Consider the following 27,843-nt stretch of genomic DNA (forward strand, 5'->3'; position numbering starts at 1 on the left):
AATTAGGCTCTGCAACAGCTGAAGTGTTAATGACGCAAAATTTGACCTTAAGTTATAAAAGATTTCAAATTTCCCTGAGGAGGGGTTTTCAGATTTCCCCGAGGAAGCAAAAATTATCAAATTTAGTTAGTTTTAACAAAACAGTTTTAATTTTATGAGGATCTGAAAATAAAAGAACTATTAAGTGATATTTATGTGTTTTCTAAATCTTTCAACTTGAAATATGGTTTATAGATGTCAAATATATATTGTCTTTAAACTCTCAAATCTGTAACATTCAATTTCCACAAAAGTTTTTATTTTTCAATTCATTTAATTTTGCCTATCTTGGTTGTGTTAAGTGTCAGCTATATTTTCATGAGTTTTTATTTAGTTTTTCAAAGTAAATCTTATTCTCGCTCAATTTAGTAATTGGGCGTTTTACTTTCGATTTCTTTTTTATTTCACTTCATATTCATTTGAAAAGAAGATGACAAATTACGCTCTTCTCCTAGCATCACTGCAAAAAGCGCGAATATTGAGCTACTTTTACTTGCACAAAGTGTTTACAAGGGCGAAGCGTAGTGTGCAACTACAAGGCTAATTTTTTTCCAACCTAAGTAGCAAAGATAAGAGCTACTTTTGTGTCACCAAAAGTAGCACTGATTTTTGTTACTTAGATTGGAAAAAATTTAGACTTGTAGTTACAGACTAACACCAAAAGTTTTGTAGCATGTGCGGTGGCATTTGATTGTTAATAAGTTAACACTTTTGATGCAATTTTATTTCACCAAAAGAACCGAAGAAATCTATTTGTTCCACATAACACTACAGCAATAAAACTTCTTCAGAAATGTTCAAACTCACATATCTTTTGCATATATTTTGCATATTTTTTGAACAGCATAATATATACGCATTTTGGCTGTTTTATTACATGCAATGTGAGTGTTACCTGTAGTTTATTACAATCCTAATTATTACACGCAAAGTTTGTGTTTTTTTAATGAATTAGGAGGCTCCCTTTTGCCTCTATCTTGCTTGTCATTGATTTTTAAAAGTGTCAGTAGAGCCATTTTGTATTTGTAGGGTAGTCAACTCGAAATTTCGAATGCCCGAGGTTCAATTCTCGTAGAGGGCGTTATTATTCAAAATTATTTAGTTAAAAGCATCAGTTTTTTCTCTCTTTGACCAAAGCTACTTCTTGACGTGAAGCTACTTCTTGACGTTTTTTCGCTTTAGTTTGCGAAGTGCAGCTTTGCCTCTGTTTAATTTTGGTTTTTCCCTTCGAAATAAAAATGATCGAATGATAGAGTTTTATTTTCAAAAGAATGTCAACCATAAAAGATTTTTCTCATTGAGCGAATTTTAAAGAGACTAATTTTTATTTGCAACTCAAAAGTTAAGAAATGTTCAGACTTATTTTCTGGTTCAGATAATTTGGAGTTGTTTTTCTCTTATGATGTTTTTAACGACTTTCGGCCTGAAGTAACAATTTTTGAGCTGTTTTTAACATAGTAGAAGCTTGATTGCACAGAAATGCGAACCAACGGTAGTATTCCCTTATATGGATTGTGCGCAAGTAAGTCCCAGTATCATGAAATTGGAGATACGCGTTTAACGATACGCGTTTCAAGCATTTAACGAAAAAAGTCAAACTAATGACATCATCTGCTGTCTTCGCCAAAAAACACTAAGTTAGAACAAATATGTGCTTCACGCCCACACTTGATTTTCACCCACCATGTTCAGCGGTGCTCATGAACGGTAAAAATGGATTACTCTTCGGAACTAGCTTACTTGTTTGGTCCCTCAAAAATACTGTGGTCCCAATAAAAACAGGTACAATATTTGGGTTAATTCGCACAGCAAGAATCTTATTTCTCTATCTTGATAAAACAGCATGCATTTAGCGGGTACGAATTTGGTTACCGACTCCAAGGCGTAGGTCCGATTCCGCGCTTGCTTTTGTTTTTACTTGTCACGGGACCAAACAAGTAAACTAATAGCTATTTTTCAACTGTCAAAAGTTTCTGATGAGCAAAATCAAAAACAACAGAATAATACTGCGCTGCGTCTTGAAGAACGTGCACTCCTAAAGGCAACTTGAGGCGATGAAGGGGTTTTTTGAAAAATATTTGCCGTTCCTAAGTAAGTTTGCTTAAACTGAGGCTTGGTTCTATTAGATGTAAATAGATATTTTGATTTCATGCTTCAAATTGTTCAGCAAAATGCCCGTTGTCGGAGGCTATACTCTTGATGAAAGGACCGAGTGAAAAACTTTAATCAATGAGACTCGTAAAAAACGGTAACAAGTTCCTGCTTGCTGAACGATTCATGCAGAAAACCTAAAGACAGACTGCAGAAAAATTCTCTGAATGGCCTGGCAGTGTGCGGGCTGATTGGATTTTTGTCTGCTGATAATTTGTTCGGCCAATATTGAATCGACTGCTCCAAAGTGGGGGCTATTCGCATGGGCGAAGGATCGAATGGGCGAAAAATTCTCGGGCGAAAGACCGAAAACAAAATTCTCGGGCGAAAGACCGAAAACAGAAAGACCGACAACAAATTATTTACCAAAATGAATCAATTGTTGTTCAACTAAAAGGAATTAATTGAAGCAATTTTTGCTTCTTCTATAACAAAAACTTTGAAATATAAAATTTGTTCTAATTCGACGGTGTTCAGTGACAATTTGAAAGTTTTGCATTTTTCTGCCGTTGTTATACTCGGCCAATATTAGTATTAAGTCCAAAGAAATGTATACAGTGCTGATTTAAATTAACCAGACAAAATGAACAAAACTTGAATTTTCAAACACGTAACACGTTTTTCTCGAAATGGGTTGAGATTAGACAAAAATTGAAGAGAACAAAAGTTGCTTAGAATTTCATAAGAACTAATATGATGCAATTTTGCCTCCAAAATTCTCAACCTAAATTTTACCCCAAAAATGGGTCATTTTGGCTTTTTTCAATTAATCAAGGTTTACGCTGGAACTATTTTGTTAATTGATAAAGAAATTCGTTCAAAGTACAAAACTGGTATAACAGCTATCAAAGTACAAAACTAGATTCGTTTTGGTATAACTGGTATAACAGCCTAGATTCGTTCAAAGTACAAAACTGGTATAACAGCTATCAAAAAAAAACAATTAATAACAAATAAATGTATTTTAAAGCCTTAATTTATTGAGCATGTACACGGACGGCACAATTATGTTTACACTTGCGAAGCAAAAAGTACTAGTCGAGCTTTCCTTTTTTTCCAAACTTAGTCGTAAATATAAGCGTTAATTTTGGTGACACTTTTGAATCGGCAGGTTGTTGTAGCAGTATAATATCATATGTGATATGAAAGTTGATTAGTAAAAAGTTGAACAAAAAAGTGTTGTTTCAAGTAGCTGTAAAATGATAAAAAAAAAGCTCGATTTCAGAAATTTTCCAACTCAATGTATCTTGCAATTTTTTTCAAATTCTTAATATATACATAATATGGCGTTATGCTTTCTAACTTTTTACCTGCAAAATTGTGTCTTTCTGTATTTGGTGCTACTTTTGCTGCATCGAGTTGGCAATTTATTAGCATATGTAGCTACCTTATTGGTGGCTAGCTTTTGGGGATTTTAACCATCCGTGGATGAGTGGTTAGTGCATAAGACTCAAATTTGCTAGGTTGCAGATTCGAATCCGAAACGTAGCCGAGTTTTTGCTAATTCGAGGCTTATTTCTACTTTTTCTTATTTCACTTTATAGAGCTGCTTTTTGGTCATGATCTCGCAAGTGTTTGCGAATCACAGCTTCGCTTGTTTAATGTTTGTTTAGCTCTTCCGTCTATTGCGATATATTTATGATGGCTAGTTATTTGACGGAAAAAAACTATATATATTTATGAAAGCGTTATAATACAGCATACATGCATCTATGTACAAATTTTTGTGCGGAAATCCGATGTAATAATTAGAAAAGTTTTTAGTTTCTTTTTGAAGTTGACGTTTTTGTAGTTTGAGTTCAATTTTTTCAACGCTCCGAACTGACATCGTTCAGGCACGCATCTGCAGGTGTTTTTGGCAATTCAAAATTGTTGACAGGTTTGAGATATCGAAAACCTATCAAAGTGATAATAACTATCACTGCAATGAAAAAACAAATGAGTGCGATAATAAAGAAAATGGCTGCTGCGAAGAAGTGTGTAACCAAAACGAAAGTAGCACGTGACTTTTTTGGACGTGTTATCCAGACAAAAACTCTAGCGCCCAAAACACAAGCTGAGCAAGAGAAATCAGATTTAGAAAGTGAAAACAGAAAAAAAGAGTCAAAGCTGCTCGTGAAGTCTTCAAAGGTTTGGTTCAAGTTTCAACAAGGATACTCAAATGCTGTTAAGAGAAATGTTAAAATTGGAGAGTTTGTATAAGTTTGTTGTTGCCTTGTTTTTTGCTGTGTATAGTTGTTTTGTGTAATGTACTTTGAATGTTTGGACTCAATTTTCAATTCAATTTAAAACACATTTTACCAATTTGTTACGCAGTTTTCAGATAGTCTTTTTGTGTGGCGAGTTCTAAAATTTGTCTAGAAAGGGGTGGGTTTGGTGGGGAGCTGGCTGTTCACGATGAAAAAAAACTGGACTTTTCTTCTGCTTTTTCAGAGATTTTTTAAGCACCCGCCCACAAAATTCAAGAGTTAACTACTATCATCGCTTCAAGCCCGGTCCAGCTCTCTCTGCTTATGATTTGAAGAGAATTTGTGCCTGGTACGTTAGGCGCCGATTCTTCTCTTACATTGCATAAATTTGTAAATTAGATTCATGTATTCGGGTTTGAGTCTCGATTTCTGAAGTTTGCTTTAATTTATCTGCCGAATGAAAAGCAAATTAGGCTCTGCAACAGCAAAAAATTTAATGACGCAAAATTTGACCGACTTTAATTCATAAAAGATTTCAGATTTCCCCGAGGAAGGGTTTTCAGATTTCCCCGAGGAAGCAAAAATTATCAAATTTAGTTAGTTTTAACAAAACAGTTTTAATTTTATGAGGATCTGAAAATAAAAGAACTATTAAGTGATATTTATGTGTTTTCTAAATCTTTCAACTTGAAATATGGTTTATAGATGTCAAATATATATTGTCTTTAAACTCTCAAATCTGTAACATTCAATTTTCACAAAAGTTTTTATTTTTCAATTCATTTAATTTTGCCTATCTTGGTTGTGTTAAGTGTCAGCTATATTTTCATGAGCGAGATAGGCTCGGTCGTTTTCAGTTAATTATTCAAAGTAAATCTTATTCTCGCTCAATTTAGTAATTGGGCGTTTTGACTTTCGATTTCTTTTTAATTTCACTTCATATTCATTTGAAAAGAAGATGACAAATTACGCTCCTCTCCTATAACATAACATCACTGCAAAAAGCGCGAATATTGAGCTACTTTTACTTTCACAAAGTGTTTACAAGGGCGAAGCGTAGTGTGCAACTACAAGGCTAATTTTTTTCTAACCTTAGTAGCAAAGATAAGAGCTACTTTTGTGTCACCAAAAGTAGCACTGATTTTTGTTACTTAAGTTGGAAAAAAATTAGACTTGTAGTTACAGACTAACAGCAAAAGTTTTGTAGCATGTGCGGTGGCATTTGATTGTTAATAAGTTAACACTTTTGATGCATTTTTATTTCACCAAAAGAACCGAAGAAATCTATTTGTTCCACATAACACTACAGCAATAAAACTTCTTCAGAAATGTTCAAACTCACATATCTTTTGCATATATTTTGCATATTTTTTGAACAGCATAATATATACGCATTTTGGCTGTTTTATTACATGCAATGTGAGTGTTACCTGTAGTTTATTACAATCCTAATTATTACACGCAAAGTTTGTGTTTTTTAGTGAATTATGAGGCTCCCTTTTGCCTCTATCTTGCTTGTCATTGATTTCTAAAAGTGTCAGTAGAGCAATTTTGTATTTGTAGGGTAGTCAACTCGAAATTTTGAATACCCGAGGTTCAATTCTCGTAGAGGGCGTTATTATTCAAAATTATTTAGTTAATAGCATCAGTTTTTTCTCTCTTTGACCAAAGCTACTTCTTGACGTGAAGCTACTTCTTGACGTTTTTTCGCTTGAGTTTGCGAAGTGCAGCTTTGCCTCTGTTTAATTTTGGTTTTTCCCTTCGAAATAAAAATGATCGAATGATAGAGTTTTATTTTCAAAAGAATGTCAACCATAAAAGATTTTTCTCATTGAGCGAATTTTAAAGAGACTAATTTTTATTTGCAACTCAAAAGTTAAGAAATGTTCAGACTTATTTTCTGGTTCAGATAATTTGGAGTTGTTTTTCTCTTATGATGTTTTTAACGACTTTCGGCCTGAAGTAACAATTTTTGAGCTGTTTTTAACATAGTAGAAGCTTGATTGCACAGAAATGCGAACCAACGGTAGTATTCCCTTATATGGATTGTGCACAAGTAAGTCCCAGTATCATGAAATTGGAGATACGCGTTTAACGATACGCGTTTCAAGCATTTAACGAAAAAAGTCAAACTAATGACATCATCTGCTGCCTTCGCCCAAAAACACTAAGTTAGAACAAATATGTGCTTCACGCCCACACTTGATTTTCACCCACCATGTTCAGCGGTGCTCATGAACGGTAAAAATGGATTACTCTTCGGAACTAGCTTACTTGTTTGGTCCCTCAAAAATACTGTGGTCCCAATAAAAACAGGTACAATATTTGGGTTAATTCGCACAGCAAGAATCTTATTTCTCTATCTTGATAAAACAGCATGCATTTAGCGGGTACGAATTTGGTTACCGACTCCAAGGCGTAGGTCCGATTCCGCGCTTGCTTTTGTTTTTACTTGTCACGGGACCAAACAAGTAAACTAATAGCTATTTTTCAACTGTCAAAAGTTTCTGATGAGCAAAATCAAAAACAACAGAATAATACTGCGCTGCGTCTTGAAGAACGTGCACTCCTAAAGGCAACTTGAGGCGATGAAGGGGTTTTTTGAAAAATATTTGCCGTTCCTAAGTAAGTTTGCTTAAACTGAGGCTTGGTTCTATTAGATGTAAATAGATATTTTGATTTCATGCTTCAAATTGTTCAGCAAAATGCCCGTTGTCGGAGGCTATACTCTTGATGAAAGGACCGAGTGAAAAACTTTAATCAATGAGACTCGTAAAAAACGGTAACAAGTTCCTGCTTGCTGAACGATTCATGCAGAAAACCTAAAGACAGACTGCAGAAAAATTCTCTGAATGGCCTGGCAGTGTGCGGGCTGATTGGATTTTTGTCTGCTGATAATTTATTCGGCCAATATTGAATCGACTGCTCCAAAGTGGGGGCTATTCGCATGGGCGAAGGATCGAATGGGCGAAAAATTCTCGGGCGAAAGACCGAAAACAAAATTCTCGGGCGAAAGACCGAAAACAGAAAGACCGACAACAAATTATTTACCAAAATGAATCAATTGTTGTTCAACTAAAAGGAATTAATTGAAGCAATTTTTGCTTCTTCTATAACAAAAACTTTGAAATATAAAATTTGTTCTAATTCGACGGTGTTCAGTGACAATTTGAAAGTTTTGCATTTTTCTGCCGTTGTTATACTCGGCCAATATTAGTATTAAGTCCAAAGAAATGTATACAGTGCTGATTTAAATTAACCAGACAAAATGAACAAAACTTGAATTTTCAAACACGTAACACGTTTTTCTCGAAATGGGTTGAGATTAGACAAAAATTGAAGAGAACAAAAGTTGCTTAGAATTTCATAAGAACTAATATGATGCAATTTTGCCTCCAAAATTCTCAACCTAAATTTTACCCCAAAAATGGGTCATTTTGGCTTTTTTCAATTAATCAAGGTTTACGCTGGAACTGTTTTGTTAATTGATAAAGAAAAATACATCACAAGAAGCCTCTTACACAGCTCAACAAAGTTTAAGTAGGGTTAAATCTTCAAAAACCTGTATAAGAGAAAAAAAATTACTTCGTAGTCAATAAATGTGATTTTTACTATATAAATCCCAGAGTTTTTGCTTAGAAACAAGTTTTAAATAATTTGCGCAAATTTTTGGAGATTTAACCTGTCCTAAACTTTGTTGGGCTGTGTAAGAGGCTTCTTGTGATGTATTTTTCTTTATCAATTGACAAAATAGTTCCAGCGTAAATCTTGATTAATTGAAAAAAGCCAAAGTGACCCATATTTGGGATAAAATTTTGGTTGAGAATTTCTGAGAAAAAAAGCACCATATTAATTCTGATGAAATTCTAAGCAACTTTTGATCTCTTTTTTTGTCTAATCTTAACCCAATTTGAGAAAAACGTGTTTGAAAATTCAATTTTTGTTCGTTTTGTCCGGATAGCTTAAATCAGCACTGTACTTATCTGAGATTTTCTTGATTTCTTTCCAAATTTTGGAATACTGAAATCTAATTGGGTGATTTTTTTTTCAATTTTCAAGTATTTTGACTTTTGATTTGTTAGGGGAATTGAAATTTTGTTCGAAATTGCAATTTTAAGTAAACAAAACGTAAAGTAGCGGGTCTTCAAAATGCATTCTTTTACGTGGGCTTGCTAATCGACACATGTGCTAATATGCTGTTCCGGTCCCGTGTGGCTTGTGCTTATTAATTTTGAAGGGTTTCATAATCAAATAATTTTTTTTTGAAAGTTTGCGCGCCTAGATTCGTTCAAAGTACAAAACTGGTATAACAGCTATCAAAAAAAAACAATTAATAACAAATAAATGTATTTTAAAGCCTTAATTTATTGAGCATGTACACGGACGGCACAATTATGTTTACACTTGCGAAGCAAAAAGTACTAGTCGAGCTTTCCTTTTTTTCCAAACTTAGTCGTAAATATAAGCGTTAATTTTGGTGACACTTTTGAATCGGCAGGTTGTTGTAGCAGTATAATATCATATGTGATATGAAAGTTGATTAGTAAAAAGTTGAACAAAAAGTGTTGTTTCAAGTAGCTGTACAATGATAAAAAAAAGCTCGATTTCAGAAATTTTCCAACTCAATGTATCTTGCAATTTTTTTCAAATTCTTAATATATACATAATATGGCGTTATGCTTTCTAACTTTTTACCTGCAAAATTGTGTCTTTCTGTATTTGGTGCTACTTTTGCTGCATCGAGTTGGCAATTTATTAGCATATGTAGCTACCTTATTGGTGGCTAGCTTTTGGGGATTTTAACCATCCGTGGATGAGTGGTTAGTGCATAAGACTCAAATTTGCTAGGTTGCAGATTCGAATCCGAAACGTAGCCGAGTTTTTGCTAATTCGAGGCTTATTTCTACTTTTTCTTATTTCACTTTATAGAGCTGCTTTTTGGTCATGATCTCGCAAGTGTTTGCGAATCACAGCTTCGCTTGTTTAATGTTTGTTTAGCTCTTCCGTCTATTGCGATATATTTATGATGGCTAGTTATTTGACGGAAAAAAACTATATATATTTATGAAAGCGTTATAATACAGCATACATGCATCTATGTACAAATTTTTGTGCGGAAATCCGATGTAATAATTAGAAAAGTTTTTAGTTTCTTTTTGAAGTTGACGTTTTTGTAGTTTGAGTTCAATTTTTTCAACGCTCCGAACTGACATCGTTCAGGCACGCATCTGCAGGTGTTTTTGGCAATTCAAACTTGTTGACAGGTTTGAGATATCGAAAACCTATCAAAGTGATAATAACTATCACTGCAATGAAAAAACAAATGAGTGCGATAATAATGAAAATCCATGGTCTGCTTTCGTCTTTATTGTTGTTGTTGCTTGTATTCGGTTTCAGTTCAGGAGAAGTTGTCTGCTCTTCTGGTACGACAGTGATTTCTTCAAAGAAGAATTTCTCGTTTATGTCATAAATCTCGGATGAAATTTCTGCACTTAGAATGTTTTCTTCGATAACGAGGAACGCGTCAGCTATGCCGATGTCTCCTACTAGGGAGACATCGCGAATACATGCCGTGTCATTTTTGCATACCTAAACATTTATGAACATTTATAATGTTTGATTTTTAATTCTTTGTTAAAGAATAATGTTCGCTTGAAATTAGAAAATATGTCTTGATTTCTTGATTGATGCAAATGACAGAATTACCTGAGCAGCCTGTTGTTCAAGATTTTCATCTGCAAACTCAATTTCATATGAAGGTTCGAAATTGCTCGACCGTTCAATTTCTCGCTCAATCAAAACACGAATTTCAGGCACTGAAAATAGCCAATCTCCGCGTGAAACTTTCCAGGACTCTCCAAAGTGCCAATGGAGTATCTGTAGGTCGGTTTCGGGATCATAAGTTGTTCCATCTAAAACAAATTGAGATATCTGCAATAAAAAGAGTCCTTCATTGGAAGTAGATCTAAACGTGTCTTAAGTGTATGTTCAATCCCAAACTTAGAACAAGACTAATTAGTACTGTGCAATTAATTTTGCCATTTTTCATCTTGTGTTAGTGGGAGCTACTAAAAGGTAGCTCGGATAATATAGTAAGGGTTTTATTATTAAGTACTGATTTAATTTTTAATTTTAAAATCCAAATTACTGAATATAATTGATGAGTGTTTCTTTGATTTGGTCTAAAAACTAAAGTAAAAATGTGGTTCGGAATAAAAAACCAAACTTGTTTATATTACTCTCAGAATATTTTTTGGAAATTTGAAAATATCGATCAAATCACGGCTTAGAGGCCTTTAATATACAACTTACTCAAACTCAACTGATGTTTGGTTTGATGTTCGAACTACTAAGTGCGGGGAGGAACTTTGTCGTCGGCTGTGTTTTAGTTTTTTGTTTTCCACGCAAAATCAGGCACCACAAATAATCATCAGTACGGGTCAAATTGTATATCAAATTAAATTCCTTTGAGTCGAATTAAAGCCCTTTAAAATAAGAGGCAAATGACAGTGAAAGCTGAAAAAAAATCGAAGTGCCAAGAAAAACCGGTCTGAAAGTTTTGCCTTTCAGCCTTATTTCGAGAGAGCGAGACTTGGTGTTAAACGTGATTCTAGCTATAGTTGTTATTTCTTAATTTTTATTCTTGCAGTTTTAAATCTACATCAGTCAGCATTTATAAAAAGATAACAGTTAGTTGAGCAAAATGTGAAACATAAAATTTCGAAATAGTTCGAAAAACAAAATTTGAATTTTCGTTTGGAAAATTATTGGTCTGTTTTTTTTTAGTTAAATGTGGTCAAAAATTTCTGTGCTTCTTGCACAGCAAGAGGCTATCCGTAATGATGCTTGGATTTTCGTGGGAAACAAAGTAAAAGAGTAGCTACTAAACAAACAAGGATAGCCGATTGCTGTGCGAGTAGCGCAGAATGTTCGGCCCAGAACATTCTGAATAAAGGATATGAACATTTAAGAGTTAAGACCATTTATCCACGGGGGAAAGGACCAACACAAGAACTGTACCGCTCATCACGGCGAACCGCCGTTGTGTCCCTGTTTAAGAACTACATGCAAATTTTTTTGGTTATTTTTCTGGGCTGGGTAATGTTGCTTCACCCTCAAGCAACGAGCATGGATCATGGTGGGCCTTTAACATCCGACCTTTCGATTGAGAGACGGAGACTTAACCACTTCACCACCGCTCCCCTAGAAAAAAATCCTAGATCTTAGCCCTAAATGAAAGTCAAATAGGCAAATTTGTCAACAATTTTTGTCAAAGTAAAAATTAGGGGTTGAAACGTTTATTTCTTTACGTTTACAAAAAAAAACAGAACAAAAAAATCATAAAACAAAAAAATCATTCAAAAAAGGCACTAAAATTAATTTTACTGGAATAAAAGTAAATTAAACGATGATTAATTGTGAGACCTGATTTTGCGTGGATAAACAAACTAAAACACTCGAATTCGAGGTTCTCCCTAATTTGAATGGTCTAAACAAAACTAAAACCACAAAAAGCTATGTTAAAAAAACGCATATATTTCAAATCCCAAGGAACTAACTGAATGCTTGGAAGTCATTGTGCATGTCTCCATCGAAAAAACCCATCAATCCAGTTGAGTTGAATTTGAAAGAAGGCGGTACAGCAATCATCAGGTTTAGGAGGTTGTTGACCACTGTCACACGAACAACTAGGTTGGTGTCCAGAAATGTAATTACGATGTTCTGACTGTTTTGTTCTTGAACAAGAATATCACCCAAAATGTACTCATTTAAAAGACCACGCTCTCGAATCTGCCCATTAACCGCAAGAATGAAGTTTCCGTTTTCGTGAATATGACATTGAAAATTGGAGTTTTTGTGCTTGGCGACAATACCAGAAAACACTGTACCTCTTTCCATCTTCCGCATGCTTGCTTGAATTATAGTCGGATTCTCGTGCCAAGTTTTGATCATTGTGTAAACACCGATACCCATGAAAGGATAACTTCTGCCGTCAACAGTTTGAATATCAGGATCGCCCCGATTAATTCTGAAGTTTCTTGGCATGTAGTTGCCGATTATTGTTTTTCTATGCTTCTTAAATATGTCCAGACAATTTGCACTGTTTGGAGGTGTTCCAGTGCAACATTGGGAGTATGGGTACAAATCATTCCAGTAGTGACCTGGCAGATTGTCCATAGAATTAACCTCCAAATGCATTCTTCCCGCTGAGTATGGGTTTGCGTCAGTTAGGAGCGTACCGCTAGCGTAACAGCACTGATTAGAAACCAAAAGAGGCTTCTTCTTGCCGCCAATAGTTGCTCTACAAGCCAATCGCGGAGACCTGATGCAAAAATCTGCCCCAGGGTTGTAGGTGCACTCTTGTTTTGAGCAGTAGTGAACCAGATTCAATTTTTCACGAATTTCGTCTTGATTTTTTCCACAGCAGATGTCGTATTCCCAGCCATTCATTAGCTGCCCGGATGCTTCCAAATCGGCCCAGAATGAATCATTAGCCATAATTTGACTGCCATTAGTTTGTCTTGGACAACCATGCCATTTTGCGATGTCTTTTTCGCAAACAGTGTAGTCGTTTTCGGATTCAGAACGGTCCCAATCGGTACAACTGCTGGCAGAAGTACCTCGCTGTCTTTCGATGGGTATGGAATAGCAACGACCTTGAACAAATGTTAAAATGTCTTCAGCGTCTTACATTGATTTATATTGAAATCAGTTTTTATTTTTGAAACCTTTTTTAATTGCTGAATTCATGAAAAAAAAATTGTTTGTTCTTGTTAAAAAGTGATGTTTCAAATTACTGCCCAGTTATAGTTTTTAAACAGACTCGGCATTTCAATTTTTTTTTCTTGTCTTTTGCATTAGCTGAGAGATGTGATTAGAGCAAAATTCAAATTTTTGAATCATTGATGCTGAAACTATTTTTTTTCCACAACAACAAAAAGATACAATTTCACATCTCGCGATCAAATCAACAACTTAAATTTAATGAAAAAAAAGTTTCGCGTAAAGAATCATCCTCTGTTTTCAATCTCTAGTCAATTCTATAATTTCTGTATCATGTTTAAACTGTTTTTTTTTTTGTTAAAGAAAGTTTTAGGTTTTACCGTCATCAGTGCGAAACTGTATTGTTCCGCCGAAGCCGTCGTCTTCTATTTCGTGGGTTACAATGGACGAATCCTCGGGGATTTCAAGCTTAATCGTTGTAACGGACACCTCTGTGCCTAAAACACATACCGACGCTTATTTTAAAGAATTGATAGAAAGGTAAGAAGTCATATTCAATAAATATCTAATTCTCTATTAGAAAATAAATACTGTATTCGCTCTCAATGGAAGTGTAATAAAAATGTGAATTAATTTTCTTAGAGATTTTTAAAAAACAATATCATCTACCGAGAACTATCTGGCCTTTATCTAACGTAAATTACATCGAAAATGCGATGCTCATTAACATACCTGGTTGGTCTTTTATGAAGGTTCCGGTAACGTTACGATTGGTTGACCCGCACTGACTGAAATCCAAAGTGATCACTTGCATTAGTTCGTCCGCACTGATTGATATTTCGTGTACACTGTCAAGTACCGATGGTTCCACGAAAAAGACAGGAAAGCGTCCTGGAATTGTTATTCCATCAATGTTTATGGATATCACAGAGGGCCCGGCAGAATGCCAAGTAATTTCAGCTTGAACTGAAGAATTTTCAGGGTTATGTGTGACTACATACTCTTGCAGGAGACCGCTTTCGCTAGTCCCATCAATCTCCAACTTAATTTTACTGTTCTTTGGCAAGTAGCAGTTTGAAATTGAAAACTTGGTTCGCACTGACTTATTCGCAATTTCGGGTTCAATTGGGCCAAAGCAGTTTATAGTAGCTAAATCCGAGCCACCTGCGACCGATTTGTGTGCGGTAAACACAAAAGGCCGACCGTCGTTGGGAACTTGATTAAGTTCAAATATCCAAATACCGTAGTGCTCATCATGGTCTATGTTTGAATAGGCCCAGAGGTTTTCGACTTCGGCTGTTCCGGAAAATGGAAGATCAATCACCGATCCTAAAAAACAGTTACGCTGTAATTTTGCAAATATATTTACGCTATAAATTTGGAAATCATTCATACATAAAATCTCTCATATAGTTGCTGTGTTAGATCATACATTGTTGTGTTACTACATTTAAGTAAGCTATCCGTCATTGTTCCGACTTTCGATACGAAAGTAACGGAATATTTGTGCTCGGGTGGGTTTTTTTTTCTTCGGACAAATTTCGACTTTTTAACTACCCATTTTTGACGGAATTTTTTTTATATCATTCAAAAGGTATTGTTGTCCTGAGCTTAAAATTGAAAAAAAGTATTTCACCTGCGATCTTTTTTCCTAAAGTTATGAGGGTTTAAAGGTTGCCATTTAGGCCATTTTGGCCAATTTGGGACAATAAACGCGCGATATAATTCGAGCTATTAACGCGTAAGCGGAGATTTAATCCGTCTTAGAAACTGTTCCAAATTGGTTGAACGGAGCTAATTTGCCACAATTGATTTGTTACATGGAACGAAATCTATCCTTTTGTACTTTATATGGCGTGAGGGGGGATGATTTTCATTTAAAAAATTCAAATTTTAGAAAAAAAAATTATTTTATTTTATTTCATCTAATTTTTTAAATGTTATTACTGCTCCATAAACCTTAAAAGGCAGTCGGAACATTCAGGGCTTCGCCGTGATACGAGCAGTCTTGTTTCAGGTTTGTTATTTTTCACGTAAAACTGTTCACATCAAAATAACAATTGCTGTCTTCGCTTGTTAAAGAAGTTTTGTCATTTTATTTTAAAGAACTTAAAAATCAGGTCTGAAAATGTCACAAAACAAAAAATTTGAGTTGCTCAATATTCAACAAAGCTTATTAGAAATTGAATGGTTGTTTTCGAATAAACACAGCTATTTGGCAACTGTTTAGGCTGGTCAAAACAATTTTTGGACCTATAATACCCTCACTGAATCACAAAAAAAAACTAACAAAAAATTTTTGTTTGTATTACATAGTTGAATTTTTTGGAACAACAGCGTACAGTATCAAGACGGAAGCTAATTACCAGTTAAAGCGTTCATATTTGCCTAAGGGAACGTTGAATGTTTAACAAGACAGAATGTACCGAGGCCTTGAAGGTTCTGACTCCCGTTTAAATATTATCGGACATTTATTTGATAGATTAATATTTGAATTTTAGTTTGTTTTTCTCTCCCAACAGCCAATATCAAATAGAAATCGATTTAATTTGAGTCGTATATGAAAATAACTTGACCATCATATGCCTCAAAATAAATTGGAACAATTTTTGGGAGCGGATATGTCGGCACAGTAATTTTAGTGTTTTCTTTGTTTTCCATCTGCACTCAAGGGGTCGGTATTTTCATTGGGTTACAAAATTCACATAGTTGCGTATGATCGCCAAAATTAGACCCATGATTGCCAGTAATAATCTGGAAAACCAACCGGAGCAGGCTATGTGTTAAGATGGGGAATATGATTTCCCATGTATTAAGGTAGGTTTGAGGTGTTGAAACGAAGTTTGAGATGGTATAAGTAGGTAAATTTAATTAACGAGTGTTTCGGCGCCCAAATTTGCCAATACAACAAAATTTAGGATCCCCAACATAAAAGATGCTACGCATTAAGATATTTTTTAACAAGAGTTCTAACCAACTGAAATTTTGTTGAAACTGTCTGAAATGTAATTGAAACTCTAAAGATAAAATAATGATTTTCAGAAAAAAGAAAACTGGGTTCCAAACAAAAAATGTAAATGACTTCATTGTATGGAATTTTACTACATTTTACTCATTAGATTTACATGTTCTATGGTTTAGTCCGGATTCCATCATTGGAAATTTTTTGGGTAAAACTAATTGAGTCCTTTTTTTAGTTTGTTGATATGTTCCGACTAAAAAGTTGGTGATTTTGAAACCACTATTTGTCGACTTCAAATTGATAGCTTTGTCAAGAACTCGTCTGTAATTAATCATTGGCTTATGCTAGTTTTTCTTATTCTTTTTTTGAGTCCTTGAAAAGTTGAATTGATTCTCGCATCTATTCACAAAAGATCACATTTTCTTGAATATTTTGCATATTTTTGTAATGCTTTAAGAGAAAACTTGTAGATTATCCTTTTTGTGTTTTTCAATGAAAAATTGACTTGATCAAATTCACAAATCTATAACAAAAAAAACTGTCACTTCATTTCATCAAAATGATTTGCGGATTTCAGATATTATTCTATATTTTTTGAGATCTAAAATGAAATGTTATGATTTTAAAGAAGTAGTAGCAAATTAGGTGTAGTACTTAAAAAATACTTCATTCGTTTTTGAATAATTCTAACAAATTTTTTCAGTTCAACAAAAAAAATCATAACCTGTAAAAGTTTGACTGAATAAAAATCAACCTGTCCAATTTTACAAAACTTTCTAAATTTGTCACAATCACAAAATTGATGACAATCTTTTGAATAAACTCAGATAATTTTTACACTCTTAGTTGATTGAAACGTTAAAAAAACCTGCTGATATTTTAGTTTTTTAGTTAGATCCAGCTGATAAAAATGTATTTCTTTTAGTTTGCAAAGTTGATATGGTTCAGTTATTTTCAACTCATCAACCATTAAGTAAAAGAATAAAATTTTTAGAAGAAACAGAAATTTGTCTCAGAAATTAAAGCCAATAACAATAGAACAAATGAGTTGCTTCATTCAGTTTGGAATTGGTTAAAAACCTATCAAGATTCTCAAATTTATTAAAGTCTGCCAGTCTAGTGAGCAAATTATTATATAATTTTTAGAAGTCGATAGCAAAACCATCAGAGAAGTAGAAAACCAGCAGCTATGTGTAAGATACATTCAAGAAATAAAGCGGTTTTTTTATATGTTTCAAGAAATGTTTCACTTTCTTCTTTTAACAAGAAGAAGAAAGTGGAAACGAGCTTGAAAATGAACTTAAACTTTGATTCAAGTAGAAATAGTTTTGTCTTCACACACATTTTAAATTTCCAAGTTTTTTTGTAAAACTGATTTTTTTTCTCATTTCCACTTAAAATATTCTAAAAACTTTCATATTCATTGAAAATGTAACAATAAATACTATTAAGACAAAAATTTCTTAAAGTCGGTTCTTTATTCTATCAGAAATTTTACATAATCGCTATGTACAGAACCAATAATATCAATAACACAAGCAATAATTTTGATTTTTTCAGATTCAATTTATAAGTTTCGATTTTTTCAAATTTTGTCCAAGATTGCTGAGCCAAGCAATGGTGTGGAAGCAAGTTTTTGATTAGAACTTAGACAATGCCCCTTGAATATTTCGAATGACTAGCTTTTTTGCCTTCATAAACATTTTTCGGCTCTTTTTTTTGTAAATTATGTTGAACTGCTCGACTAAGCTGATTGAATATTTTCCGCATAATGTAACAAAACTTGAGTAAAATCTGTTTTTGTACAAAAATAGAACCAATAAACTTGTACAAAATTCAAACCAGCATGCCAAATTACACTACAAAAACAAGTTTATTTCATGATCAAAAACTACAATGTTAACAAGTCTTTTTATGTTCAGATTCTACTCTTCACTGCAAAAAAAGAATGAAGCAATGAAACAAGTTGCATATTTCAACTCTTTTTTGAACAAATTTAGAGAATTTTGCCAAGTTTTGCTTTTTGAACTGTAAAAATAAGTTAAAAATTTTTTTTTTCTATTTCTTTTTGTGTTTTTTAACTAAATTTTTCTTCCCTCAAAAGCATTTTTCTGACTGAAATAAACATTAAGATTTAGAAAACGAGAGATTGTACAGAAGAATATTGACAAAACAAGTGATCATATTGAAACCCGTGACGTAAAAACCTCATAGAAGATTCTATTGAGATTTAATTGCTTTTCTATTATCAATTCGAGTAATATTTGTCTGATTTAGACAACATTCCAAAAAAAAACAATTATTTTGTTAAAATTTTCGAAATATGAGTTTCACAAATGCAACACAATACCTTTCTGATCAAATTATTCATTGAATTTTTGAATTTCAGTCGTTGTTATACAAAAAAGTTTCCATCTTTTGATATTTTGATTGGTTACTTGAAATTCTTAGAAACGCAGCACTTGATAGATAAAGGTAAAACAATAAAAATTATTGTAACCGGTTCTACGAAAATAGTTGAAAGTCGAAAAAAATCTCTGAAAATAAATTTCAAGAAGATTCTGCACTGGTATTTTTATTTTGTTTTAAAATTGAATTTAGGTGACAAAAAAAGTTTCTGTGAAAAACTCTTCTTAAGGTCTAAAATGGGAATTTCTTCAGATTTTACAACTAAATTGCTAGAAAAAGAGTACAAAAGTGATGGAGTTATGGCATTAATGGAGAGCGTTTTGATTCTTCGCTATTTAGTAACAATATTAAATCAATACATTTTTTAAAAAAGATGTTGAAATTTGCAAAAAAAAACAAAAAAAAGCGCCAGATATTAGATGAAAGTTTTTATAGACAAAATTTGGCTCGGGTTGACTGATCGACTAGTATTTAACAAACTAGAAAAGCAAATGGAAAGCGAAATTAAAGAAAAATCAGTTGGATTGCAATTTTGATTTGAATTCTGATACAAATTCTCAAAATTTTAGAGCGTATTTCGATCGATTATCCGAAGTTAAAAGTTTTCCTGTTGAAAAAGTTACAGTATATCTAGAAAAAATGGAAAACTATCTTGGTTTTTATTTTCACCGATCAAAAAAAAGAACTCAGAAAAAGTTTTAAGGTGAGTAACGAAGGCGTGAAATAAAAACTTTTAGTTCAAAGTCTTCTTTATCCAGATTTTCGTGGTGTCAAATAAAAAAGTTATTTGTGAATTTTTATAAAAATTTGATTAGTTCAGTGCGATTGATTTGTTCAAACTCTGTATGCTTAGTCATTTTTCTTTTCTAAAAAGAAAATGAAAATGTTTTTAGTTTGTTCCTTTTGACAGATTAAAAAAAAGGGAAAAATATCCGTTATAAGTAAAGCGTGGCACTAACTGGTTGATAACAAGTTATATCAAAAATCTACTAAAATTAACGCTTGATTCTGGTCGATTGACATCAGAATTTCTAAAAACCTTATAAGTAAATCTCGACTCTGATTGGTTGATATCAAAACTGATAGAGGCTCGATTATAAGTAATGATCCTTTCCGATTGATTGATATCAAAATGGATCAGAACCCATTAAAACATTAACTGATTATGATTAGTTACTATCAAATTGGGTGAAACTTCCATTTTATATAAATCTCGATTCTGTTTAGTTGGTATCAAAATTGTTGAAAAACCATACCAATTAAAAGATCGATTCTGATTGATTCACTTTTTTGGCTACACCAAACGGAGTTCAATTCAGAATGATTTTCTCTAGCTTGAAACTAATCAGTCAGAACATTACAATTTTTGTTTATTTTCTTTCATTTTTCTGAAAACTTCAAAGTAGCTGTAAATCTCCCATAAGAGTTTAGGGTTTTTCTAAAACTCCCATTTCATGAAGCTATTGTAAGTTCTTTTTTTTTCTGATGTCGTCACTGAATGGATTTGAGAGAGCAGCATGTCTTAAATGGCAAAAATTACCGTCGTCAAAGTGCATCAAAAGTTCTTAAAACCTTTGGAGTTTTGAAGTGTCCTGATTGTTATGTTCATATTTTCATACAAAAAGCAGCGAGAAACTCAATTTCATATCAAGAAGAAGCGTTCCAACCACTATAATGATTCCTGTCGAAGTTATTTTCACAATCAACAAGGTGATCCAATTAGACCTTTTGCTGTTGTTCAAAGAATTTAACTGACGGAAAAGCGTACGCAAATAACAATAGAACTCAAATTGTCTTGAAACTTTCAATGGAAACTGATCAAAAATTTCTTCATCCACAGTAGCGAGTGCAAAGGTAACAGACTTATGGGGACTCTGTTGTGTTATGTTTTTTTTCTTAAATTGTATGCTATAGCCTAATGAGTGGAAACCTATCTAATACTTTCTGAGAAATTTGTAAAGAGGAAAACTTATATTCATGAAAATCGACTAATTGAACAGTTTTGGTATCACTTTTATACTCTTACAACTTTAGTATATTTCAATAAGTTTTTAGAGTAGCGTGCTTTTCAAGCAGATAATTGGATACTTATGCCTTGAGACTCATCAATTTTCTTTTGATTTTCATTGATTTCAAACAATTTTGTTAAAATATGTTGTTAAATAGTATGTTGAATCATAATATTTTGAACGATAATATGTTGAATGAAAACTAAGACAAACCTAACTTGAAGTATATAGGAAACATTAGATTGAAGTTGAGCTGGTTTATTTAAGTAACTCGAACAATCAAAAGCTTTGCTCGATTTTGTTTAGAAGTTGTAGCATACAAAGAGTCAAACATGAATACTTTCGAGTGTAGGAACTTATTAAGAACTGATGGGAATTTTCGTTTCTATCATTTGACAAAATATGTAAAGGTATAGAGAATATATATGGGATAGATCCATATTGTATTTAGAGATAATCGGTTCATGGATACAGTTTTTTCTCTATTTTAACTTTTGAGCGTTGAGTTTCATACAAAAAAAAGTTCTTTTGAAAGTTACTAGATGAAAAAATTCAAAAAACTGCTTTGAAAGCCTGCATTCACTTAAAGTTTTATGAAAAAAATCTTAAAAATCTGTTGTAGAAAAATTTTCAAAAAAATAGTGTTATCTTGGAAGTATTTAAAAACTGATATTTTAAGCAGAAACACATCTAAAATTATCAATTGCCATGATATTTGTCATGAAAGAGTTCAAAGCGAGACTCTTTTAAAACTGATATGAGTTATTTTTGTTCATAAAAAGAAATTTTGTGAAACAGAACTAAAACAGAATATAGAAACAGGTTTTCATTGCGTATTTCTAATTGTGTTTCAATGAACAAACCTTTAAGAAAGTAGTACTAAAGAAAAAAAAGTAAAAAAAAAGATCATTTAACATCAAAAAGACTTGCTTTTATTTTGTTTTATGGAACTTACGTAAAAATACGCCCATAGGTTCTAACTTTTACCAGTGACATGTCCTTATGTATTATAATTTAGATGCTTCAACTAGCTTCAATTCTTTCTCTCTCTCTCTCTCTCTCTCTCTCTCTCTTTCTCTCTCTCTTAAACACTTATTTAGAAACTTCGGACAAAAATCAAGATTAAAAAAAAAGACTTTAAGACTTTTTTTGTAAGAAAATACTGATAGATAATGGTCACCAAAATTGTATTTTTGTTGAAAAAATTCACAATGGCTGCTAAATTAGAGAGTTTTTTTGCTAAATGCAAGTTTTTCTAAATTACATAGTAATATTTAGTCGTTTTGTAGTACTGGTTTTACCTTTACCTTTAATTTTTTGCTCAATTGATACAATTTTTACCCTGAGTTCCTTAATTTTGACTATACGTTTTTTGCAAACTATGTTAAATTGCGAGACATTAAAAATTAGAAAGCAGAATCATTAAAAAAAAATAATTTTCTATCTACAAAAAATTCATGATACATTATGTTGTATTCGCAAAGTAGAGATTATGAACATTAATGAAGAGGTCTTAGTTAAAATTTAACAACATTCTTGTATGCTCATAAATAACTTCCACCACCCAAATCGATTTAGTACTAGCACAAAAGAAAAACCAGTAAACTGTGGAATTTTAGGAAAGTAAATTGTGGAATTTCTGAACTTGCAATGATTTATGATTTCATTGAAGTAAATTAGACACAAAGTTCTTTTAAATTAGTTTGGGCTAATCATTAGAAACAAATCCGAACAAAAATTGAACCATAAATTTAACTCGGGAAACTTTATCTTAGTTTGCTCTTATTCATCTTTTGAAAAATTTAATTAAGTTTATGTTTAGCTGTACAGAAAACCATTTATAATTATAAAATTGCAAATTGAATATATTTTTTTCACTTTCTCTGAAAATATGGTTGTTTTCTTGATTTTTCTGTTTTTGATATTCAGAAAAATATAGACACATGCTCTAGCTGAAATTCGATGAAATCTCATCAATTTTCAAAAATTTGAGAGAAAATGAAAAAAAAATTCGATTTTTTTTTGCAAAAACCACAGTCATTTATTTGTTTCGATGTCCTAACACGATACCATTTGAAAAAATTTTTGGTATCAATTTACACTCTATATATCAAATACCATTGATGTTATAACGTTTTCCGAGGAGCTATAAAAATTTTTCCAAAAATTTGAAAAGTTTCCAAGAACGACGTCCATGCGCAAAAACTCATTTTTCTTAACATCTATTATCATAATAATGAAATTTTGCATCTTAAGACATTACAGACATTATACCTTATTGTAATACATGGAAGTTCTATTGCATATGCTTATACATTATTAAATCTATACTATATCTTAATACATGAGAAATTCGGGCGCCGAAAAACTCACCAGATGAAACTAACCAACTTACCATCTCAAACCTCGTATCTTAGTGCATGGAAAAACCTATAACCTATATTATTACGTGTTAAAAATTATTAACCTATCTAACTTAGTCTCATCACTGCGGCGACTGATAAATTTTATCCATTTTCAACTAACGTTTTTAACTTAACGAGTTTCAACTTACCCGTACGACACAGCTGGTCTCAGGATTACTGTAATTGGTATAAGAATTACTCAAACTTTGTCGAGTACCCAGTTTCTCTTCTACGTAGCTGTCTTGGGGCAGAGATACCTGGCTTCAATACAACATGGATTGAGTTCTGAATTTCTCAGAACTTGCAATGATTTGATTGAAGTAAATTAGAAAAACGTATATTTTTCAGGGAAAATGACTAATCATGCGTAGCACATACTTTAGTTTCAAATTTCCTCAAAATTGCTTTTGTGTGTCAAAACATAGGACCATAATCGTACGACCATAATAATTTAAATGTATTTTTTTAAATAAAATTACAAGGAGTGCTATAGGTTACGTGATTTGGGCAAAATGGGCCGAAGAAAGGTATAAACTGACTTCTACCTTTCCTTTTCTGTTTAATTGCATTGAACGAATTAAACTAATTACGCATATCTTTGATGAACAATTTTCTCCTCTTTACTTTAAGTTGAAACCCTTTATCTTTAATGTGGCATTGAGAGTTTATTTAGCCCGTACAGAAATAAAATGAAAATACAGATATGCCCAGGGTTAATCCATTTGTTGTGAGATTGCATATCTGTCCTGAACTGTATCAGACATGTTCAGACCTGGAAGATACAAAAATTTTAATGTTACAGAAAAAAAATAAAAATACAGATATGCCCAGGGTGAATCCATTTGTTGTGAGATTGCATATCTGTCCTGAACTGCATCAGACATGATCAGATCTGAAAAAAAAATTTTTGAAATTTTCGAATGAGTTCTCAACTTTTGTCACGTGTCTTGTTTTTATCATTGAAAATAGTTATTTTAACAAATAACACTAAAACTCGTTTACAAATCAGGTCCTTGTTTTCAGTTTTTGAAAAGCACGTATAGAAATAAAATCTACAGAAGTAGAGCTTTAGAATAATGTGTTTGTAATAATTCTGGAACGAAAAGTCGGGTGGCTAGAAATAAAAACCTGCGAAACAAAATTTTTTTTCAGTTTTTTTCTTTTATTCCAAGCATATTGACATTTCTGATAATTAATTTACCGATTAGCTAATAAAAGTTGATTTTTTTTCTGTTTTTCTCCTCTTGGACCCATTCTGCTCTAAACCGTTCTGCCTATTGACTGGCCACCGTGTGGCTTCTAAGAAATTTAAAATGTTAATTGAATGCTATGCTTGCGTTGCATAGCAAGTGATGCAAGGCTCCGTTTAAATAACACATAGAATTGAAATAACACATAGAATTAAATAACAAGTGAAATAACACATAGAATTGAAATGCATACCTTATTTGACTATGCACTATTCTGAAAAATATTAAAATAAACTTCGCGAGTGAAGTGATTTGTCACTTCCCCGCATTTTGACTTACACTGATGCCAAAGATTTGACGCTAGAAATGAGCCATAGCCTTCAAACAAGACAAGCTGCAAACTTAAGACTGAGGCTAGGCGATTAAAGGTTTTGTCATTTTTAATCAAATGGTCTCTTTCTGGCCAACGTGTGGCTTCTATTCTCTACATTTTCAGATGGAAACATTTCAAAGCGAAAGGATTACAAAAAACTATTCAAAATACCGTCTATTTATCTGCAAGAAACACCCGCAACTTGCCTTATTTGTCAAAAGAACAAAAGCAATCATGATGCAAAATTCTGATAACTAATTCATTTTTTAAGCTTGATTTTGAACAATAAATTGCAATATGCAGGGTTAACATGAATTAGAAAACAAATATTTCTACGTATTTTTAAATTGAAAAATGTAAAATGGAATAAAATAATGTTCTCGAAAGTAATGCCTTGACTGATGTAAAAAATTGATCAAAACTGTTTTTAGACCCTTGAATCGATCTGCCCCGGAGTCTTTGTGAAATTTTAGTGAGTGGAAATCTATCCAACAAAAACTTGGAAATCAGATCTGAGCATCTTAAAATCTTGCCTTTATCAGATCTTGTCCAGACATGGTGCATGTTTCGTTTGGACATGGACATGTCTGAATCAGGACTGAGGCAGGTATGGATTCTATCACAAAAGCAGATCTGCTCAAGTTCTGATTCAGACCTGGAACATATATGGGTCAGATCTGAACAGATCTGCACCAGGTCTGACCCATGTGTGCCCCAGGTCTGAATCAGACTTTGAGCAGATCTGCTTTTGTGGTAGAATCCGTACCTGCCTCAGTCCTGATTCAGACATGTCCAATGTTGTCCATACGAAACATGCACCATGTCTGGACAAGATCTGAAATAGGCAAGATTTTACGATGCTCAGATCTGGTTTCCAAGTTTTTGTAAGGTACGGGAGTCAACTTGCATGCGTTCATACGCAGTTCATGAAAAGATCGGTACGCGAAGTTTGCTGAGTGACCAATTAATTAACCTGCAGCGTGCGTCCAATTACTGTGAAAAGTTTATTTACACTCACACTGTTAGCATTTTCACAACTGTTTTTTTTCACGCATTCGGGCAATTGAGTCCCTAACCTTGGACCTGGCGGCCCTCTGATAGTAAAATAATTCCCTAAGGCGTGAAAAAAAAACAACTGCGAAACTACTACTTAAGGCAATGATTAACATCCCCAATTTTATCATTCTAAAAAATTGGTTTGGGATACTATTGGAGAAAATTGAGCGCAAATTTGCGTTTTTACTTTCTTTGTTGCATTGTTTTTAAGGACCATTTATGACTCCATTAACTTCGATTTTCAGCATAGTTGAATTTTTACATAGACCAAGTGCAAATGATCAAAGCTACCCTCTATGAAATGATCTAATTTTGGTTTCAAAGACCTTCTGATAAAATCTGGGCCTGAAAAGGCCAGATTTCCTCATCTGTACTATGTTATGCATCGTAGTGAATTCTTTCTCGAGTAAGCGGAGTAAAATTCGACATGAAGCATTCTCAGCGAGAAAATGGAAATAATCATTGTGAAAACTTTAACTAAACTTGGTTGTTATTTACTTTTTCATGCCGATTGAAAAACTTAGGGCAGAAGACGAAAACTGTCACTTTCAGACCCGGAGTTTATTGGTTATTCTTTTAAACGATTTGATCGTTTCATAGCGGATATCTAGTGCGATCATTTGCTTTTAGTCTACGAAAAAGTTTAGCTGAAATTAAATGTTGTCCAAAATGGACATAAAAAGAAGTCATTTTTGAGAGTAAAAACCTGAATTTGCGCTTAATTTTGTTCACCCAAAGTGCATTTACACAATTTGCTGCACCTGCAATGATCAAGTGTTGTTTTACAGACAACCAAATCTAATGCGTATGCAGTCGTTTTTATCTTTTCTTTCTAAGTGAAGCATGACAAAAGTAAAGCATGAAAACTTGCTTCTGACATCTTAACTTTACTTTCAAATTCAAGTTTACTGGACTGCAAAGTTTGAAGCACAGTAAAGTTGAATTTGAAAGTAAAGTTAAGAATAAGTAGGAAGCAAGTTTGCATTCTTTAATTTTGACACAAGCGCAGAGCAACTCTCTAAAGTTAGTTATTTTGCAGTAAATGGACTCTACGATTATTCAACATACTAAATTCCGACAAAAAGAAGAAATATTACTGACCATGTCCATCCACAAAGCCACTTCTGGCGAAATTAACTTGCCACCAATAAGAAGCCCACTGAAGCTCGAAGAAGTCGAAAATGGAGAAACAACGCTTGTAGCCCAAAGCAGATCCACAAACAATCATTACTTGGAAGCTGTTGAATGCGTCAATCCTGTTACTGTATCTGCCGACCTTATACCAAGTGGCAACGTAACCCCACTCCGCTTGAAAATCAGGAATCGATCTGCGAACCAGTGCTTGAGTTATGCGCCGATCAGATTCATTCATCTCTCGTTTCAGGATATTGTTAGCAAGGTTTACATATTTAGTTGTATCTTCTCCAAAAACTTTCAGAGCTACTTCGTCGTCGTACTGCAAGTCAAACACGCTATTGTAGAATGTTTTCTCCACCCAACTGGTTACGCTGTTTCGAATGTCGAAGTCTGTGACGAAGTATTGATTAAAACTTAACGAAAAGCTCTCGTTTGTTCCATTTTGATTCCACTTGTTTCGAAGTGAGCAGACTAATTCGAAGTAGTTGTCGACGTAGTGGTCTTCAAACTCACACATTCTATCGTAAAAATTGTCATTAGTCTGCATGAGACTGAAGAATGGGACGATCAATGGAACTGTTGAATCGTCCATATCATCCGGATCATATTTTATGACAGATTGATCAAGCGACATGTATCCATTCATGCACACAAACAACTTGGAGTAATTAGCCTGGCCGAACTGGAATGAATAGCTTAGGTTTTGTTGTGCAGAACACCCTGCAAGCGATTTGGTATTGAAAGTGTCGCCATGTTCTGGTCCAAACGGCAACAGAAAAGGCTCCTCTAGTGACGAGGACAGACATAATTTGGAACCAAAAATCAAAATAAACAGAGAAGATAGACGCATTTTGTGCAGAATAATATTTGTTTTTGCAACTGCTTCAAATCAAAAAACTCAAAATAATGGCTGCTTCTGAAGTAAAATTTGAACTAAAATTAGCTGAAAAAATGTACCATCTATGGACTGAAGTTCAGGCCATAGATGGTAAGTTTTTTGCAAAAAAGCAGCTTTTTTTATCGTTCACCTATTTTGACTTAAACTCGCTTCAACTCGCAAAAGTCGTATGATATTCTCTCAACCAATCGATCAGCGATACTTCTAAATGGTCAGAAATTTAGATGCAAAAGCTTTCTTCAAGGCCTGAAGAAAGCTTTTGCATCTAACTTTTTGGCAGCGTAGAGGTATCGCTGACCAA

The 27,843-nt window shown here is 33.3% G+C and overlaps 2 protein-coding genes across 4 annotated transcripts in view; one reads left to right on the forward strand and one right to left on the reverse strand.

The window, feature by feature from the left end:
- LOC134853411 (serine/arginine repetitive matrix protein 1-like) overlaps positions 1 to 27,843 on the forward strand; it is a 458,950-nt gene that overhangs the window by 372,632 nt on the left and 58,475 nt on the right. The gene's annotated exons all lie outside the window — the stretch shown is intronic.
- On the reverse strand, positions 9,428 to 27,687 carry LOC134853108 (uncharacterized). Its single transcript, XM_063869052.1, has 6 exons — positions 26,609 to 27,687; positions 13,836 to 14,432; positions 13,484 to 13,600; positions 11,939 to 13,036; positions 10,086 to 10,291; positions 9,428 to 9,968 (listed from the first exon to the last, which is right to left on the reverse strand). The coding sequence occupies exons 1-6, from the start codon at positions 27,492 to 27,494 to the stop codon at positions 9,573 to 9,575; spliced, it is 3,300 nt and encodes a 1,099-aa protein (XP_063725122.1). The 5' UTR covers positions 27,495 to 27,687; the 3' UTR covers positions 9,428 to 9,572.

This window comes from Symsagittifera roscoffensis, chromosome 8, assembly GCF_963678635.1.
Source record: "Symsagittifera roscoffensis chromosome 8, txSymRosc1.1, whole genome shotgun sequence".
In the NCBI taxonomy this organism is placed as follows: Eukaryota; Metazoa; Xenacoelomorpha; order Acoela; family Convolutidae; genus Symsagittifera; species Symsagittifera roscoffensis.

Bases quoted from the DNA above. Each gene is read 5' to 3' on its own strand.
- LOC134853108 (XM_063869052.1), bottom strand. From the start codon at position 27,494: ATGCGTCTATCTTCTCTGTTTATTTTGATTTTTGGTTCCAAATTATGT. The intron at 13,601-13,835 runs GTATGTTAATGA...TATGTGTTTTAG, and splicing joins CTTCATAAAAGACCAACCAG to GCACAGAGGTGTCCGTTACA. The intron at 10,292-11,938 runs GTTAGTTCCTTG...AATTTGTTTTAG, and splicing joins CAATGACTTCCAAGCATTCA to ATGGAACAACTTATGATCCC.